The sequence below is a fragment of the Lucilia cuprina genome, chromosome 3 (assembly GCF_022045245.1).
Source record: "Lucilia cuprina isolate Lc7/37 chromosome 3, ASM2204524v1, whole genome shotgun sequence".
NCBI lineage: Eukaryota > Metazoa > Arthropoda > Insecta > Diptera > Calliphoridae > Lucilia > Lucilia cuprina.
The window spans coordinates 30681735-30698512 of NC_060951.1; the positions used below are offsets into that span (position 1 = coordinate 30681735).

General features: G+C 27.2%; 1 protein-coding gene across 1 annotated transcript in view; it reads left to right on the forward strand.

Annotated features, from left to right (window-relative positions):
- Nucleotides 1-8240, forward strand: part of LOC111677589 (zwei Ig domain protein zig-8) — a 458977-nt gene extending 450737 nt beyond the window's left edge. The window contains exons 6-7 of the mRNA XM_046945628.1: nucleotides 7005-7132; nucleotides 8064-8240. Coding sequence (XP_046801584.1) covers nucleotides 7005-7132; nucleotides 8064-8240 — 305 coding nt within the window. The remainder of the gene's footprint in view (nucleotides 1-7004; nucleotides 7133-8063) is intronic.
- The last annotated feature ends 8538 nt before the right edge of the window (nucleotides 8241-16778 follow it).

A 16778-nucleotide genomic window follows, 5' to 3' on the forward strand; every position in this document is an offset into this window, starting at 1 on the left:
AGACTATAGACTAGTCTATAGTCCAGACTATAGACTATTCTATAGTCCAGACTATAGACTATTCTATAGTCCAGACTATAGACTATTCTATAGTCCAGACTATAGACTGTTCTATAGTTAAGTATATATGTTATTGGATCTAGACTATAGGCAGTTCCTTAATCTAAAAATGCACTATTAAATAGAATTTTCCACTTCCAAATATTCATCCAACAGGTAGGCGTTTTTATTATTCTAAACTTCTATTAACATGTCAACACAACAAAAGCTATTAAATTAAGCCAAATTATAAGTAATAAAGACATTTTCATTTTAATGACTACATTTTGGCTGAAGTTTGAGAAATTATCTTTACCTAAGGCGTATGATTATTATTATCATAACGTCTTGTTAAAGTTTATTGTTACTGCTACGTAGCATTTGTTGAGCTATTGCGTGAAAATTATGTAACCGAATGTAATTGCTATAACTAAACTGCTTTTCACGTTTTTTATAAAAATGTATGTTCATAATAAAACATACGTACATATCTAATATTGACCTTGTTATTATATATAATTTTCTATGTAATACTTAGTTCTTTTATATTATTTATATATTGAAATTAATCATAATTTGTATGTGGTCTATTCATTTGTCTATGTAATGGCCCATATTCCTCCTGCCACTCTTAATAAAATAGATTCACATTAACAATGCCCGTCATTATTATTTACAACTAGTAACACCTTATCGACCATTTCTGTTCTTTTTGTCACCCTGTTGGTTTGTATGTATGTATGTATATATATATGAGTTGTCACTATTTTTGTCGTTGAGAGCGGAACAATTTGAAAATTCGAACACAATGGTGAAGTTAATGTACATATATAAGAAGAAAATGTTGGTTTTCGCAGATTCATTAGTGGTTTATTCACTATGGCATCATTTAAAAGAAATGTTAATAAGCCACTTTTAAGACATTTACAATAATATGTAGAAATGTAAACATTACACTTTTGCTTTCTTTAATTTCATTACGACGACCCATTGTGCTTCCCATTACACTTTTTCTTGTTCAAGCTTTTGTAGCCATTAAATGCGTGACCAAATTGTAAATTATTTACTTGTTTCGAGTGCTTGTTACATAAATATTAATCAGAAAATATATAGTTGTTGCAATAACAACAATAAAAAACCAACTCAAGTTAAAAGGATTCGGCAATAATAACATACAAAGACGGACGCAGACAAAATAAAAACATAAAAATTAAAAGGAAGTTATAAAATTACATCAACATTGAGAAGTTATTTATTGTTCAGTAATTTGCTTAAAGAATTCACCTGGTGAAAATTTATCGAACTGTTAAAGAGGATGCAATAATTTATCTCATTAAATCATTATGATTAGAGTATCAAGGTTAAGATAAATATAATTTGAATTTTCGGTGAAAAATAATTTGTTACAGAATACAATCAGTTTTAAAGTTTATTAAAAAATTTATTGTATAAACAATTATTATTTATACTATAGTCACGACTAAAGACTCTTCATTAGCCAAGACTATAATCTGGACTATAGACTGTTCGATAGTCAATATTATAAATTGTTGTGAAATCTAAACTGTTCTATAGTTTGGACAAAAGACTGTTCTATAATCGTAACTCTTCTATAGCTGTGGCTATAGACTCTTCTATAGTCGTGACTATAGACTCTTCTATAGTCGTAACTATAGACTCATCTAAAGTCGTGACTATTGACTCATCTATAGTCGTTACTATAGACTCTTCTATAGTCGTGACTATTGACTCTTCTATAGTCGTGACTATAGACTCTTCCATGGTCGTGACTATAGACTCTTCTATAGTCGTGACTATAGATTCTTCTATAGTCGTGACTATAGATTCTTCTATAGTCGTGACTATAGACTCATCTATAGTCTTGACGGTAGATTCTGAATGTGTCAAAATTTAAACTGCTATACATTCCAGACTATAGACTACTTTGTAGTCCGGACAATAAATTTCTATTGCTCAGACTTGAAGACTGAACTATATTATAAAATATAGATTAGTGTGCAATAGACTACTTTACATTGTCGCCTTAATATTGCTCTATATTAAAGACTGTATTTTCTACTGAAGATTTTTCTATAGTCTATATGCTTTAAACTGTTCTGTAAGATATATATTTCATACTACAAACAATTCTACAATTCTTTGTATAGAGTTCTGTATAATCCTGTCAATGGACTATTTTATACATCAGACGGTTGAATGGTTATTAAATATAGACAAGCTATTCTTTTACATAAACTGTAAACTGTATCTATAAAACTATAAAATTGTCATCAAAGATTACATCTAAATTCATAAATGTATATACGTATGAGAAATATTTTCAAATGAAGTGTATTAAATGTTGCTCTTACGCGTACCCTCTTATCATATAACATTAAATAAACAATTATATAAAACACATTTTAAGCTTAAAAAACCGATAAAAAGTAAAATAAGTTTCTTTACAAAATTATTATGTTTTTAAGAAGTCCATCAATATGTCTCTTAAAAAAATTTGTATACGTATATACGTATGAGTAATATTTTTAAATGAAGTGTATTCAATGTTGCTCATACGCTTACCCTCTTATCATATAAAATTAAAGAAAAAATGATATAAAACACATTTAAAACTTTTCTTTTACAAAAAACCAATAAAAAGTAAAATTAGTTTCTATACAAAATTATTATGTTTTTAAGAAGTTAATCAATATGTCTCTTAAAATCTCACTTTAATGCAATAAAATTCAAAGGAAATTTATAAAATATTACACAAATTAAACTTAGCGTTAAATTATTATACTACTAGCAATTTCAATGTAACGCTTCATAAGTAATACAATACTTCAATAAAGAAGAATATTTCTAAAAGCCCATATATAAAGTAAACGAAATTTTTGGGAAATAAATAAATAATAGAAAAATAAAGATAAGAAACATATAATAATTTTCCAAAGCATTATAACATTTTTTTTTTTTTGTAATTTATGTATATATCTAAAATATTATGGACACAAAATGATACATACAAAAAATTAAATAATATATTGAAACATATTACATGGTTTATTACAAATAAATTGTAATACATGAGAACTGTATAAAATATAAAATGTTACATTCTACATACTTATGTATTTATATGTAACGTAATGTTATTTTATAAACCAAAACAAAAACAACAAAAATCAAATAAATTGAGACATTAAAACAAGGACATTCAAACAAAACTTTCGCTTTTGTTTAGATTTTTATTGGTATAGATTTCTTGTTTTTTGTTTTTTTTTTCTGCCATAATAAATCTGCAAAAAATCAAAATGGGAAAATATACACATAAAGGACTTTGCTAAACAATAAACATTTTCAATAAATATTAATAAGGAGACAACAAACAAATAAACATTTAAACAAAAGAGGCGAATAGAATTCAATAATAAAAAAACTTTTTCCTGTCTTCTTATTGTTGTTTGTTAACTTTCTCGATTTAAGTTGAAGTATTTCATCCATACAAATTCCAACTGACTTTCCTTTTGTATTTATTTATGTAGTGTTGTCTGAGGTGTTTGAAGTTACTACATGTAGATGTCTACTAAAAAAAAGTCATTATATTTTTTGTGTATCTTTAATGTAATATTTAGTTTCATTCATTTAGTAGCTTTTTTTAGATATACATACATACGTGTATGTATGTATATTGTCAAGGTAAATGTAGGAAATTGAAATAGATGTAATGAAGATTTATTAAACTGTCTGATATTTTTTTGTTAATAGTTATAGATTGAAGATGAATTGAAAGAAAGTGCAATATTGTAAGAAATTAAATGAAACAAAATAAAATTGACAAGGAATCATATTCCTTTCCAAAATTTTTAACAGTCTGAAAGACAGACAGACAGACAAATAGACATACGTTGTAACAACGTCCCGGAATACTTAAAATGTAGCTAACTCACTAATTAAGTAATTATTTAACTGACTAGCTTACCTACTAACTAACTAGTGGCCTCCGGTAGTTTAGCGGTTAGTGTTCTAGTCTGGTAGACCGAAGTTGGTGGTTTCGATTCCCACCTTTGACACTAATTAAGGAGCGCATAACAGGCCCGATAGAGGCCTAGGTGTGTTTCTTTGGATTTAATGTGTAAATATCAAACTAACTACACGCAGAGAAAAACATGGCTTACTTAGTATGGATACTACAAATATATTTTATTTGCTGTTACTATATATTGATTTTAAAATATACATTAAATTAGATTTATATTTTTATTGTAAACACTTTCACTTTCATTTGAATTACAAATTTGTCTATAATTAACTGAAACATAATTATTTTTATAACTGAATAGTGAATACAATTAAAACATATTTTGTTATTTACAACCATTTAAATGTACTTATATGTTACGTTGTTATATATTATATAACCATTGTATGTTTTGATTTGATTTCAACGTATATTTCTTAACAAAATTATGATCATATTAGGTCCTAATACAATCACGTATAACAATTTTATGATAAATTTTGTCATAATATGATATTTTAAAATTATTACGATTACTATGATATGTTTAGACTATAATCATAATTTTAAGCATGACATGTTCCTCATAACTACCACAACCATATTTTTTCTCTGCGTGTAACTGGAACAAAATTAACCGTATGATTATGTGTGTTTTTGATGGATTTATTTAGGATTCGGATCTCATAGACATCTTCTAAAAAGTTATTTAAATATACATAGGGATAGACAGACAAACGGAGATACTAAACCAGTTGCCCACAAAACTATGTTCTGACTGGTCAGTTGGTTGAGGTACCTTCGGGATCCACGTAGTGTCTGTGGTTTAAACCCATATTCGCGGGAAGAGTTAGTGGCGGTTAAAGGCCTGATGTAAGGTAATGTCAATATTTCCGGATAAGTTCGGTGCTGTTGCCGAATAACAACAGATACCCTACAGTGGAATAACTCTGGGACTGAGCATGTTTTCATATGTTTTTCTCTCATGAAAGTGTCGGATAAATGAGAAGTATGCTGGTTTAAATGATGATGGATGAAAAGTGATACCATTAAAATTTCCTTCTTTGTCCAGGTATGTTTAGAGTAAACTCTGTTCATACCAGAATTACCACAGCGTGTCTCTGTGGATAAGAAATAATTCTCGGCTTATTTGATGGATTCGTACTTCTGTCTACTGAATGCGTCTCTAGGTGCTGTTGCCGACTCAACAGAGATCATTCCTATGTGTATAGTTGTAAACGGAATTGATGTTTTACATCTCGGAAGTTAAGTAACGTGGCAGCAATATTCAGAGATAGATGGTCAGAGATAGACTTCCCTAACCACTTACTTTTCAATGACTATTACTTCCCGTCTGCATTACTTAGAAGTACTCTTATAATGACTTTCTTTTAATCTGATATAGAAGTACTTTATTTTCGGCTTTTGTAAATTTGTTTGCACATTTTATTCAATTGCGTGTCAGAAATGTGTTTCACAAAAAAGAAAACAAAATTAGTTTTGTATGTGAAAACCATTAATTGACGCGCAATAAAATAGATAAGCGTTGGTGCAGTGAGTAGAACATTTGACTGACAAACCGAAGTCCCTGGTTCGTATCCTAGCTGGCTCTATTTATTATTAAAAATAAAACAACTTACTCAACAACTGTTTTGTAAGACAAATTGCAACTACTTCTTTAACTCCCTATTTGTAAGCGATCGTAGAAGTACTTGCCTCCAATGACATCACCGTCTTAAAATAATGACTCAAATTGCTAATAAAGAAGTAGTGCAAAGAGGTTTTATTAGCTTTTTAACTCATTACTTTTCAATTCAAGTTTTTCCTGGGTGCTTGTACATGTACGGTACAAAATAGCGACCTGCGTTTAAAATACACTAGAGGGCAGTAGTGAGTTGTTTCTTATACTCTTCTAGTGGTTGTAAAAGTAAGGTTACGCGCCAAGTACTCACGTAAAGCACTTTGAATTCAATACCCATCTCACAAAGGTGAAGGTTATAAAAAATAATAATAATAAATTTGTCTCCAAAAGGGCTCGAATTACTCGTTTTTTGAGAAAGACCTTATGCAATTAAATGCTTTCGTTCTTTACCAGTAATTGCAAAGACGGACATTACCAAAAATTGAAGATTAATAGCTTGGAGAAGATTGTTGAGTCATGGGTATATAAACCTCTATAGATGACTGAATTACATAAGTTTGACTAAAGAACAGTTTGTAGAAGCTATGACTATAAAATAGTCTTGATTTTAAAACACTATTTATTGTAGCAAATAATCAATTTTCTCAAACTGTACTATCGATATAATTGTTTTCTCTATATTTGGCACAAACTTTTCCCTATTTTCATTGCTGTAAAGATAGATTTACAAGTATATAAAAACAAAAAGAAATTTTTACGTCAGTAAAAAAGTAAACCGTAATAGAATCCTATCGATCACAAAAACCTTAAATAAAGTCTTCGTGAGAAAAGAAAACATTAAGTTTATCCTTCATACTCTGTCACTGAGTTTATTTTCCACCAATGTATTATATTTTTAACCATTTTTTTTTGTATAAATAAAATAAAATTAATTACAAATCCGTCAATTAAACTTTCCCAACCAACTGGTTTATTTCTCAGGTGTAAATAAAATGTCTTAAGTAAAAATAAAACACTCAAGTTAATAGGTTTCAATTTATCAATTTCTTTTGGGAAAAAATGTGTTTTTTTATATATATGCCATTAAGCTAATAGATTATTATTTTAACAAGATATTTTTAACACATTATTAATGCTGTCAGTTGAATATTTTCATGCACAAAAGTTAATGGCAGGAGTTTTTTATAGGCTGTCATGTCTAGTTTAGCTGTCAATATGGCAAGCAAAATAAAGATTATAAGAAAATAATGTTAAGCTATAATAACTAATATTCTTAAATTTTTTTCAATTTATTTATAGAACCTGTTACTGAAGTAATTGGAGGTCCAGAGCTGCACATTAATAAGGGATCAACTATAAATTTAACTTGTATTGTTAAATTTGCACCAGAACCTCCACCCACAGTTATATGGTCACACAATCGACAGGTAAGTAAAAAATATAAAATTTAGTTGTTGCTTATGATAAAGTAAAACCTTATGAAACATTTAACATAATTTAAGATAAAAAATTCAAAAATCTAACCTTTGTTAAAATAATACAAAATAGTTTATTTGAATAATTTTAGTAGCAAAAGAAGGGAGATGTAATAAAATAACAGACGGATGGACAGACAAACACCTTAAATCTAAATACTACTCATATGACAAACTGACATAAAAATATGACATTTACCTAAACAAATAATTGTGATTAACTTGTGATAAGGGTCTGTTTTTATGAGATTTTTTCTACTCTATTCTGTATTTACTCATTGAAGGGATCATTACTCTAGAGGAAAAAAATAGAGGACATGGTGAGCGAGTACAAAAAAAGGAAGAAAAAATATAAACATAAACTGTAAAATAATATATGGACCCTTCAACATTTATGTCTTGAAAATAAATAAAATTCTAAACAAGGGAAAATATTAAGTAAAATGTCATGCTAATAAATATAACATGTAATCAGATGTACTTTCTCTCTCTATATATAATCGTCCACACATACCCACTGACAAGGACAATGTATTATTTTCAACTAAACCATAAAATTTACATAATTTCAAAACAAATTATACTTAAATTGTATTTTATACTTCCAACAATAACAATACCAGAACAGTTACACATATAACTACACTCACACATGCATATGTGTAAGTAAAATATGAACACACAAGTATTTGGCAACAAATCCTTATCCAAAAAATCCTTACAAATATAATAAGCATTATTTTTGTTAACTTTAAACTTAATACAAACTCATATTTCTTTCTTCTCTCTCTCTCCCTCTCTTTGTTCCTTCTCCTTTCGTCTAAATGAACATTTAACGTTTATGTTTACGTCGATGGTGTTGTGGGCATCTCCTAAAAATCAGGTCATAAATTTCGATTCACCACGTGGCGGTATATCACTAGTAACGGAAAAAGGTGTTTTAACCACAAGTCGTTTATTGGTACAGAAAGCAATACAACAGGATTCTGGACTTTATACATGTACGCCTTCGAATGCAAATCCCACATCTGTGCGAGTACATATCGTTGATGGTAAGTAAATAAATTAGTTGTCCTATGTACATCTAAGATTTTTCGTTTTATTTTATTAACCCTGAATGAGGGTAATAAGATTTATGTAATATTTGTGGAATGGGAAAGAAGATTTATTTAGTGTTTCTTTATTTTTATTACTTTTGAATATTTAGCATTTATAGAGATGGGCGTTATAGGAAACTTTAATATCTTTGTTATTATAAAATTGAAACATATAATTTTTCAAATATCAAAATATGATTCGTAGGAACTCAAAAGTTTGAGGTTTTTATTTTGTTCTTAAGCGGTCTAGCTATGTCTGTCTATCTGCTAAATTCGAACTTATCAAATAATGTGTTTTCATTTTATTATTGAAAATTAGTGAAGGAAAATACCAACGAGGACCTATTTTAGATTTTTAATTAATGCAAAGTTTTATAAGTTTTATATTTAAAGAAACGAATTCAAACAGAAATTCGAAATAGGTATTTTGAAAATTTTCTACTTTTACAGACAATTTTCGAAAGTTTCTCTTTTTATAGAAAAATTTCTTTCATTCATTGGAGCACTGGATCGGGAATATTCACCGATAAACTGAATCTTCTACTGTCTCTTCGACTTTTTGATACCTGCATAGTTCTTAAGGCCATCGATACAATGCGAGAAGAATCCGGGAACTTAATCTCGAAAATTCATACATACATGTATACTTGGAAAGCCTTGCTTCAAGCTGTAAACTTTAATGTTCTAAAATCGAAGTTTTTTCGTAGGTGAATTCAATCATTGGCACAACTGACACAACATCACGTTGAATTAATATATGTTCTAGGACATCCAGGACAATATCTTCATAGATTTAAACCTTGCGCAAAGAAATATTTACACTTTCCTGGTGACCCTATCAAATTTGATAGATGGCTACGCTTTGAGGGTGAAGGAACTCAGGTGGTCAGATATCCCGAATTGTGAAATATAGAGACTGCTATGGCCCACTCTGACAATGGATATACATAACTAATACTCTCTTATCTTCTAAATGTCGACTAGGTTTCTAATTGGTATAAAAAGAATGTGATTGCACATATGTCATAATGTATGGGTTACCCACATTATTGCTACCATAGTAGCAATTTGCATAAAGTAGGAGTGGAATCGTTACAACACACCTTCTATGTGACTGCCCAGCATTACAAGAACACAGAGTACTCAATCTTGGTAGAGCTCTTTTCATGATCTGTATTGTCTCAGAGATGCATCACTATTTAACATAATCGGTTTTATTCGAAAGACCCCCTGGTTTTCACGGAGGCATCATCATCCAACTAGTAATTTCATTGACTACTTGGATCTTGTCGTCATGAGGGTGGGAAACCATTCTCTCAACATAAAGTAATAACGATTCTAAGGGTTCACAATAAGCCACAAGCCCTACGAGTTAACTAGCGAGCAATCCACGTGATTTAAACTTAAACTAAACCTTTCTCATTCATAGAGACTTTTAGAGAATTCCTCTTTTTATAGAAAATGTTCTCTGTTTTGTAGAAAAATTTATATTTTTAAGAAAAATCGGGAAAATTCCCTTCCTATAAAAAAAATTCTAGAATATTCTTTTTATAGAAAATTTCCTTTTTAAAAAAAGTTTTATTAAAATTTTTTTTAAAGAAAAGTTCTTACAAAATTTTCAAGAAGATTATATTTTTTAAGAAAATTTGTGAGTAAAATTCTCTTTTTATGGACAATTCGAGAAAATCGAGAAAAATCTCTTTTTATAGAAAATTTTTGCAAAAACTATTTTTTTATAAAAGATGTTCGACTAAATTATCTCTTCAACAGAAAATTATTTTTTCAACAGGAAAATTATATTTTCTTTTGAAAATTATCTGTTTTCGACAGTGTTTTCCTTTAAAATAATTGCATTTTCTATAAAAAATTTTCTTTTCTGCAGAATTTTTTCTTTTCTACAAAATTTTTTTCGACAAAATTATCATTTCTGTAGAAAATGTTATTTAGTTTTCTTAGAAAACTTTCGAGAAACTTCTCAGTTGTATAAATAATTTTCCAAAAATTATCCTTTATAGGAAACTTTAAAAAAGTATCTCTTTTTATACCCTATAGTGCTGATGTATGTAACATACAAAAGTATACGTCCTTTATCCACCTTACAGTATACTAATCGGCTTAGAATCGTTTTTTGAATTGATTAAGATATGTTCGTTCGTCCGTCTGACTGGCTAACTGGCTGTCCATGTGTGCAAGGTACAGGTAGCAATTTTCAAGATATAATGAAATTTGGTACTCACTCTTTTTTTGACCCAATGATGAAGCTTATTGAAAATAGTTAAAATCGGTCCAATATTTCTACTAACCCCCATACATCCGTATTACCCGAATGATGCCTTTGGGCTTATAATTAACATTATAACGCAATTTCCTTTTTATAGAAAAATTTCGAAATATTTCTTTATTTCAGAAACTTCTCTTCCCATATTTCCAGTAGAGAAATTTAAAAACCGAAACAAAAACAAGTAGGAAAGTATGGTCGGGCATGGCCGACCATATAATACCCTACACCATGAGTATATTTTTAAAATTTTAACTTTTTATAAAGAAACTTTTATGTTGAATATTATTCCAAAATATTTAAGCAATTTATTGATGAAAAAACCAAAATTTTTAAATGATGCTTTATATAGGTCAAATATGGGCCGATCCTCGGTAAATTTGGAAAAAGGATATATTTTTAAATAACAGTTAGTTTTGTTGAGTTTCATTGCGATACAAATGGTTACAAGTCAATTTTAGACGTTTAAGACATATTTTGAAGGAGGGTTTGTATGGGGGCTAGGGTCAAATAAGTGCCAATCCTTACGAAAATCTGCAGTGTCTTTTATACTTATATAAAACTTATTTGTACCAATTTTTAGAGAGATAAAAGAATATTGGACGTAATTATGGCATAAAAAGTTCAAATCGGGAGATACGGTTGTATGGGGGCTAGGTGAAATAATCAACCGATTTCAACCATTTTCAATAGGCTTCGTCCCTGTGCCAAAAAACATGCTAGATCTAAATTTCATCAAATTATCTTGAAAATTGCGGCCTGTACCTTGCGCACAAGGTTTACATGGACAGCCAGCCAGCCGGACAGACGGACGGACGGACATGTCTTAATCGACTCAAGAAATTATTCTGAATCGATCGGTATACTTTAAGGTGGGTATTGGACCAATATTTTTGTATGTTACAAACATCAGCACAAACGTATAATACCCTCCCCAGGTAGGGTATAATAATAACCAATATAAATATCATTAATTTAATAAACATATGTTAATATATCCCATATTGAAGTATCATTAAAACTTAATAGTGAAAAAGCTTCGATATCAACAACAATAATGACCCCTTAACCGCCCACTACCGATTGTGTTTTTTTGTTTTCACATATTGTTGATTTTAATGTGGAAAATATATTATCACAACCACTTACATGCCACAAACATAATAATCTATATCAATCTTTGAGCTTGTGTTTCAATACTGTTGCTGTGGTTATTGTTGTTGTTGTTGATGTTTTCGTACACTAATCTCTATTATTTGCATATGTTGCCACATTATAAAATCTATATTTATAAATTGTATAATAAATTTTAAAGAAAAGCTTTAAAAAAATACAAAAAAAGAAATATTTATAAACTACCATAAATATTGTGTGAATAAGAGTGTGTGTATGTGTAAGAGTAATAAAAAATATAAAGAAAAGAAATGAAAAATATTGTATAAACTGAAACTGACATTACATATTTAAAAAAAATAATAATAAATAAATAAAAGAAATAACGCACATAATCATGGATGACTGCTGATACATGCCTCCAACATTTTAACTAACACCACTCAAGAACATGCATACTTACAACCATATGAGGTTTAAATTGTGGCATCATAAATTTAACGTTTAAATTTACGCATATATACTTTACAAGTGGTGTTTTGCTGCTGTTGGTGGATTGTTGAATATTTTTTTATATATTATTTTTTGAAATAAATATTGAAAACTTAACATAAATTAAATATGTGGAATCGAGAAGAAGAAAAAAATATCATTAACCTTCAGAGTGTTAAACTCAATAGCACAAAGTCAAGAGAGTGTGTGTTACTAGTGTATGAAAACGAAAGTTTCCAATAATAATATGTATGTATGAGAAATCTGAGATATTATATGTAATTTAAGATTGATAATGACTGCTTGTGTGTGTGTGTTTTTTAAGGAAAATTTTATATGATTTATTTTATGACCTTGTTTTAGTATTCGATTACGAACTATATTTTAAAAAGGAAGTTTACATTGATGTTTGATAATAATGTTTTCGAAGATATCTGTCTTAAATCTAAAGATCAAATCGCACAAATTATAGCATTTAATTTGTTCACCATTTCATTAATATATAAAATATGTAAAAAAGGAAAAGGAAAGAAAACGTTTCCAAAAATTAACTATAAAAAATAAAATTTAATAAAAGAAGACAATTTTTTCTTCAAATGTCTACAAAAAAATAATTTTCTTGTAAAAATTTCTTTAAAATAGAATTTTCTCGACAATTTTCTATAAAAAGAGAGTTTTTTTTTAATTTTCTGTACAAAATTTAATTTATCGAAAATTTTCTATAAAAAAGAGAAATTTCTTAAAATCGTCTATAAAATGTAAAATTTCTTGTAAATATTTCTAAAGAAAACTTTCTTTCATGAAATTTTCTATAAAAAAGAGAATGTTTCATAAAATTTTTTAAAATAAAAAAAAATTTTCTAGAAGTTTATCATTAAAAAGAGAAACTTCTCAAAAATTTTCTAAAAAAGGTAAATTTTTCTTTTTTTTTATAAAATCTCTCATTAAATTTTCAAAGCAAAAAGAACTTTTCATAAAATTTTCTAAAATAAAGAAGAATATTTATTTATCAAAAAAAGAAATTTATAAACAAAATAAATTCTAAAAAAAGGTAAATTTTTTATTTTTTTTTTTTTAATCTTTTGTAAAATTTTCTATAAACAAAAAATTCATACAATTTTCGAAAATAAATAAGAATTTATTTAACAATAAAAAGATAAATTTCTCAAAAATTGTCTATAAAGAGAGAACTTTTGGAAAATTAAAAATAGAGAATTTTCTCTAAAATTTGCTATAAAAAAATTTCTCTAAAATTTTCTATAACAAGAGAATTTTTTATATAAAAATAGATTTCTAGAAATTGTTCTGTTAAACTTTCTCAAAAATGTTCTATAAAAAAGAATTATGCGGAAATTTTTTCGTAATTTATCAATAAAAAGATAATTTTTTTTTTTAAAATTGTGTATAACAAGAGAATTTGTTGGAAAATTAAAAAATATATATAGAATTTTCCCAAAAATTTTCTATAAAAAGGAAATTTTCTCTAAAATTTTCTATAACAAGAAAAATGTCTCTAAAAAGAGAACTTTCTCGAAAATGCTCTGTAAAAGAGAATTTTTAAGGAAAATTTTCAAAAATTACCAAAAAATTTTCTATAAAAAGATAAATATCTTAATTTTTTTTAAATCTTTTGTAAAATTTTCTATAAACAAAAAAATTGATACAATTTTTGAAAATAAATAAGAATTTATTTATCAATAAAAAGAGAAATTTCTCAAAAATATTCTATAACGAGAGAATTTTTTGGAAAATTAAAAAAAGAGAATTTTCTATAACAAGACAATTGTCTATAAAAAAAAACTTTTTCGTAAATGTTCTGTAAAACTTTCTAGAAAATGTTCTATAAAAAAGAAATTTTCAAAGAAAATTACTGGAAATTTATCAATAAAAAGAGAAATTTCTCAAAAACTGTCTATAAAGAGAGAATTTTTTGCAAAATTAAGAAAAATATGTAGAAGTTGCCAGAAATTACCCGAAATTTATCAATAAAAAGAGAAATTTCTCAAAAAATGTTTATAACAAGAGAATTTTTTGCAAAATTAAAAAAACATAGAATTTTCTCGAAAATTTTTTATAAAAAGAGAATTTTCTCTAAAATTTTCTATAACAAGAGAAATGTCTATAAAAAGAGAAATTTCTCGAAAATATTCTGTAAAAGAGATTTTTTAAGGAAAATTTTCTATAAAATTAGAATTTTGTCGGAAAATTTTCTATAAAAATTGAATTTTACCTAAAAGTCTACATAAGAGAATCTTGTCAAAAATTTTCTATAAAAAGATCTTTTTCAATAAAATGTGAATTTTGTTAAAAAATTGTCTATAAAAAAATTAAAAAAAAGTATTTTCTCCAAAATTTTCAGAATAAAGTTAATTGTATCTTTAACTTTCTACAAAAAAAATGAATTTTCACAAATATTTTCTATAAAGGTTAATTTGACCTAGTTTAATTTCATAGTGAAGAAGGGAGGAAACTGAAGACTTAAAAACTTGAGATATAGGGATAATCGAATTCCAGAATAGTTTGTGAACTTGACATTCGACTATTTTATGGATTGCACAATAGACTAGTTCACAAACTAGTTAACACAAGAAACATACTAATTTACTTGACTAGGGTTAAACACAAAGTTAGTTTACACACTAGCTCATAGATTAGTTTAGAGACTAGTAACAGACTTGTTCACATACTAGTCGGTGGTTAATAGACTACTTTATAAAGTAGTATATAGACTTTTCTAAAGAAATTAGACTAGTCTTATAGACTAGACTGGACTGGATTATAAACTAGACTAGTTCACAGACTAGTCAATAGATTAATTTACATACTAGTTTATAAGCTAGACCAAAATAGACTAGCCCATATTAAAAAGCATATTATTCCGCAAAATACTTTACACATTAGTCATCAAATTACACAATTGGCTAGTCCACAGATTAGATCAGACCATTCCAGAGAGTTGTAATTAGGCTAGTACAGTCTATTATGCAGACTAGTCTACATGCTGCTCAGTAGAGTTGTCAAATAGATTAGTTCACGAACTGATCTGTAGACAAGGTCACTATATGTGCAAACTAATTTATTCTTCTGACTGATCTATATACAAATTTCGTTGGTTTTTCATAGCTTTTTGTGGATGTCAAAAAGTACCGAAAAAAGTAGTTAAAGAGATTATTGCACTGAAAAAATTGTGTTAAATGTTTTCTATAAAAAGCGAATTTGGAAAAGAAAAAATTAAGCAAAATTGTTTTGTATAATGTGATTTTTTTACTTTGTTTTAAAAATATTTAAATTTAATATTTAATTCACTTTTCACTCCACTTGTTCATTTAGCGTCATAATCTAAATAGGGCTCATGTATACAGATTAAGATGATTATTAACAGTTGATAATTCTGATGATAAACATGACGTAGATGAAAAAGATACAAATGAATGTTCTTATTTGCTGTATAACACATAATGCTACTATAATCTAAAGTCATGTGAGCACAAGAGGATAAAGATTTAATCGTTCATTTCATAGTCTTTATACAAAAGTAAAAATGAACTCTATTATAGCGCAAAAAATTTAAATAATGTAAAAAAATTAACACGAATAAATATGAGAAAACAAAAGCAATATTTATGGACAACACTAGAGAGATAAAAAAATTATGAAACCGACAAATTAAATATCCTTCCTAATGTAATAGAAATAGTATTATGAATTATAAATACAATTTTCACTTTAATCAAGTTTCTTACATAAGCAATGACCCCGTAATAATATAAATAAGATTCATTGTTAGATAATCTACTCAATCTTAAGTTAACTTTAATATTCTTAAACAGTTAATAAACACACACAGTTACAAATCATCTAATAAATTCAGCATATACGCCCTTAGCTTAGGGTATGAGAGTAGAAATAACGTTAATAAATGTAAAAATATCCTTTTATATAAATACTACAAACAACAAATAAATGAAAATCATGAAAATATCCATTCGTTAAAGTATAAATTCATTCGAAAAGGACATTACATAAAAATAAAATACTCCAGAGATTAAGGAGTAGCCACTTAACTTAATTAGATAAGTGACCATTTTAATATGCTGTGTTGGCATATTTTCATTTAATGTTTTGTTTTTCATCTTAAAAAATATATAAATAACATAAAAAAATATTTGTTTTATTCTGTTGTTGGTTGTGTTTATATTTGTGCTGGAAGCATAAAATCTTTAGAAAGATTAAATCTATCTTTAATGTATTTATTCGAATTTATTGTTTAACAATATAATAATACTGAAGATGTGTAAATATTTTTTCAGATTTTTTTAATTTCTTGCATTTATTTATAACAAATGCTTAGTTTATTTTTTCTTTCCCTTTCTGATAAAAGCTGATTTATAAGAAATGTTATTTTAAGTAAAAGCTTTGAAAAATTCACAATAAAAATAGTATTTAAAATTCTAATGTTTTAAAGTGGTTATTATTTAATTGTAATATTTAATTGTAATATATATTTGTATAATGTTCTAGTTCAGTTCTAGTTCAGTTCTAGTTCAGTTCTAGTTCAGTTCTAGTTCAGTTCTAGTTCAGTTCTAGTTCAGTTCTAGTTCAGTTCTAGTTCAGTTCT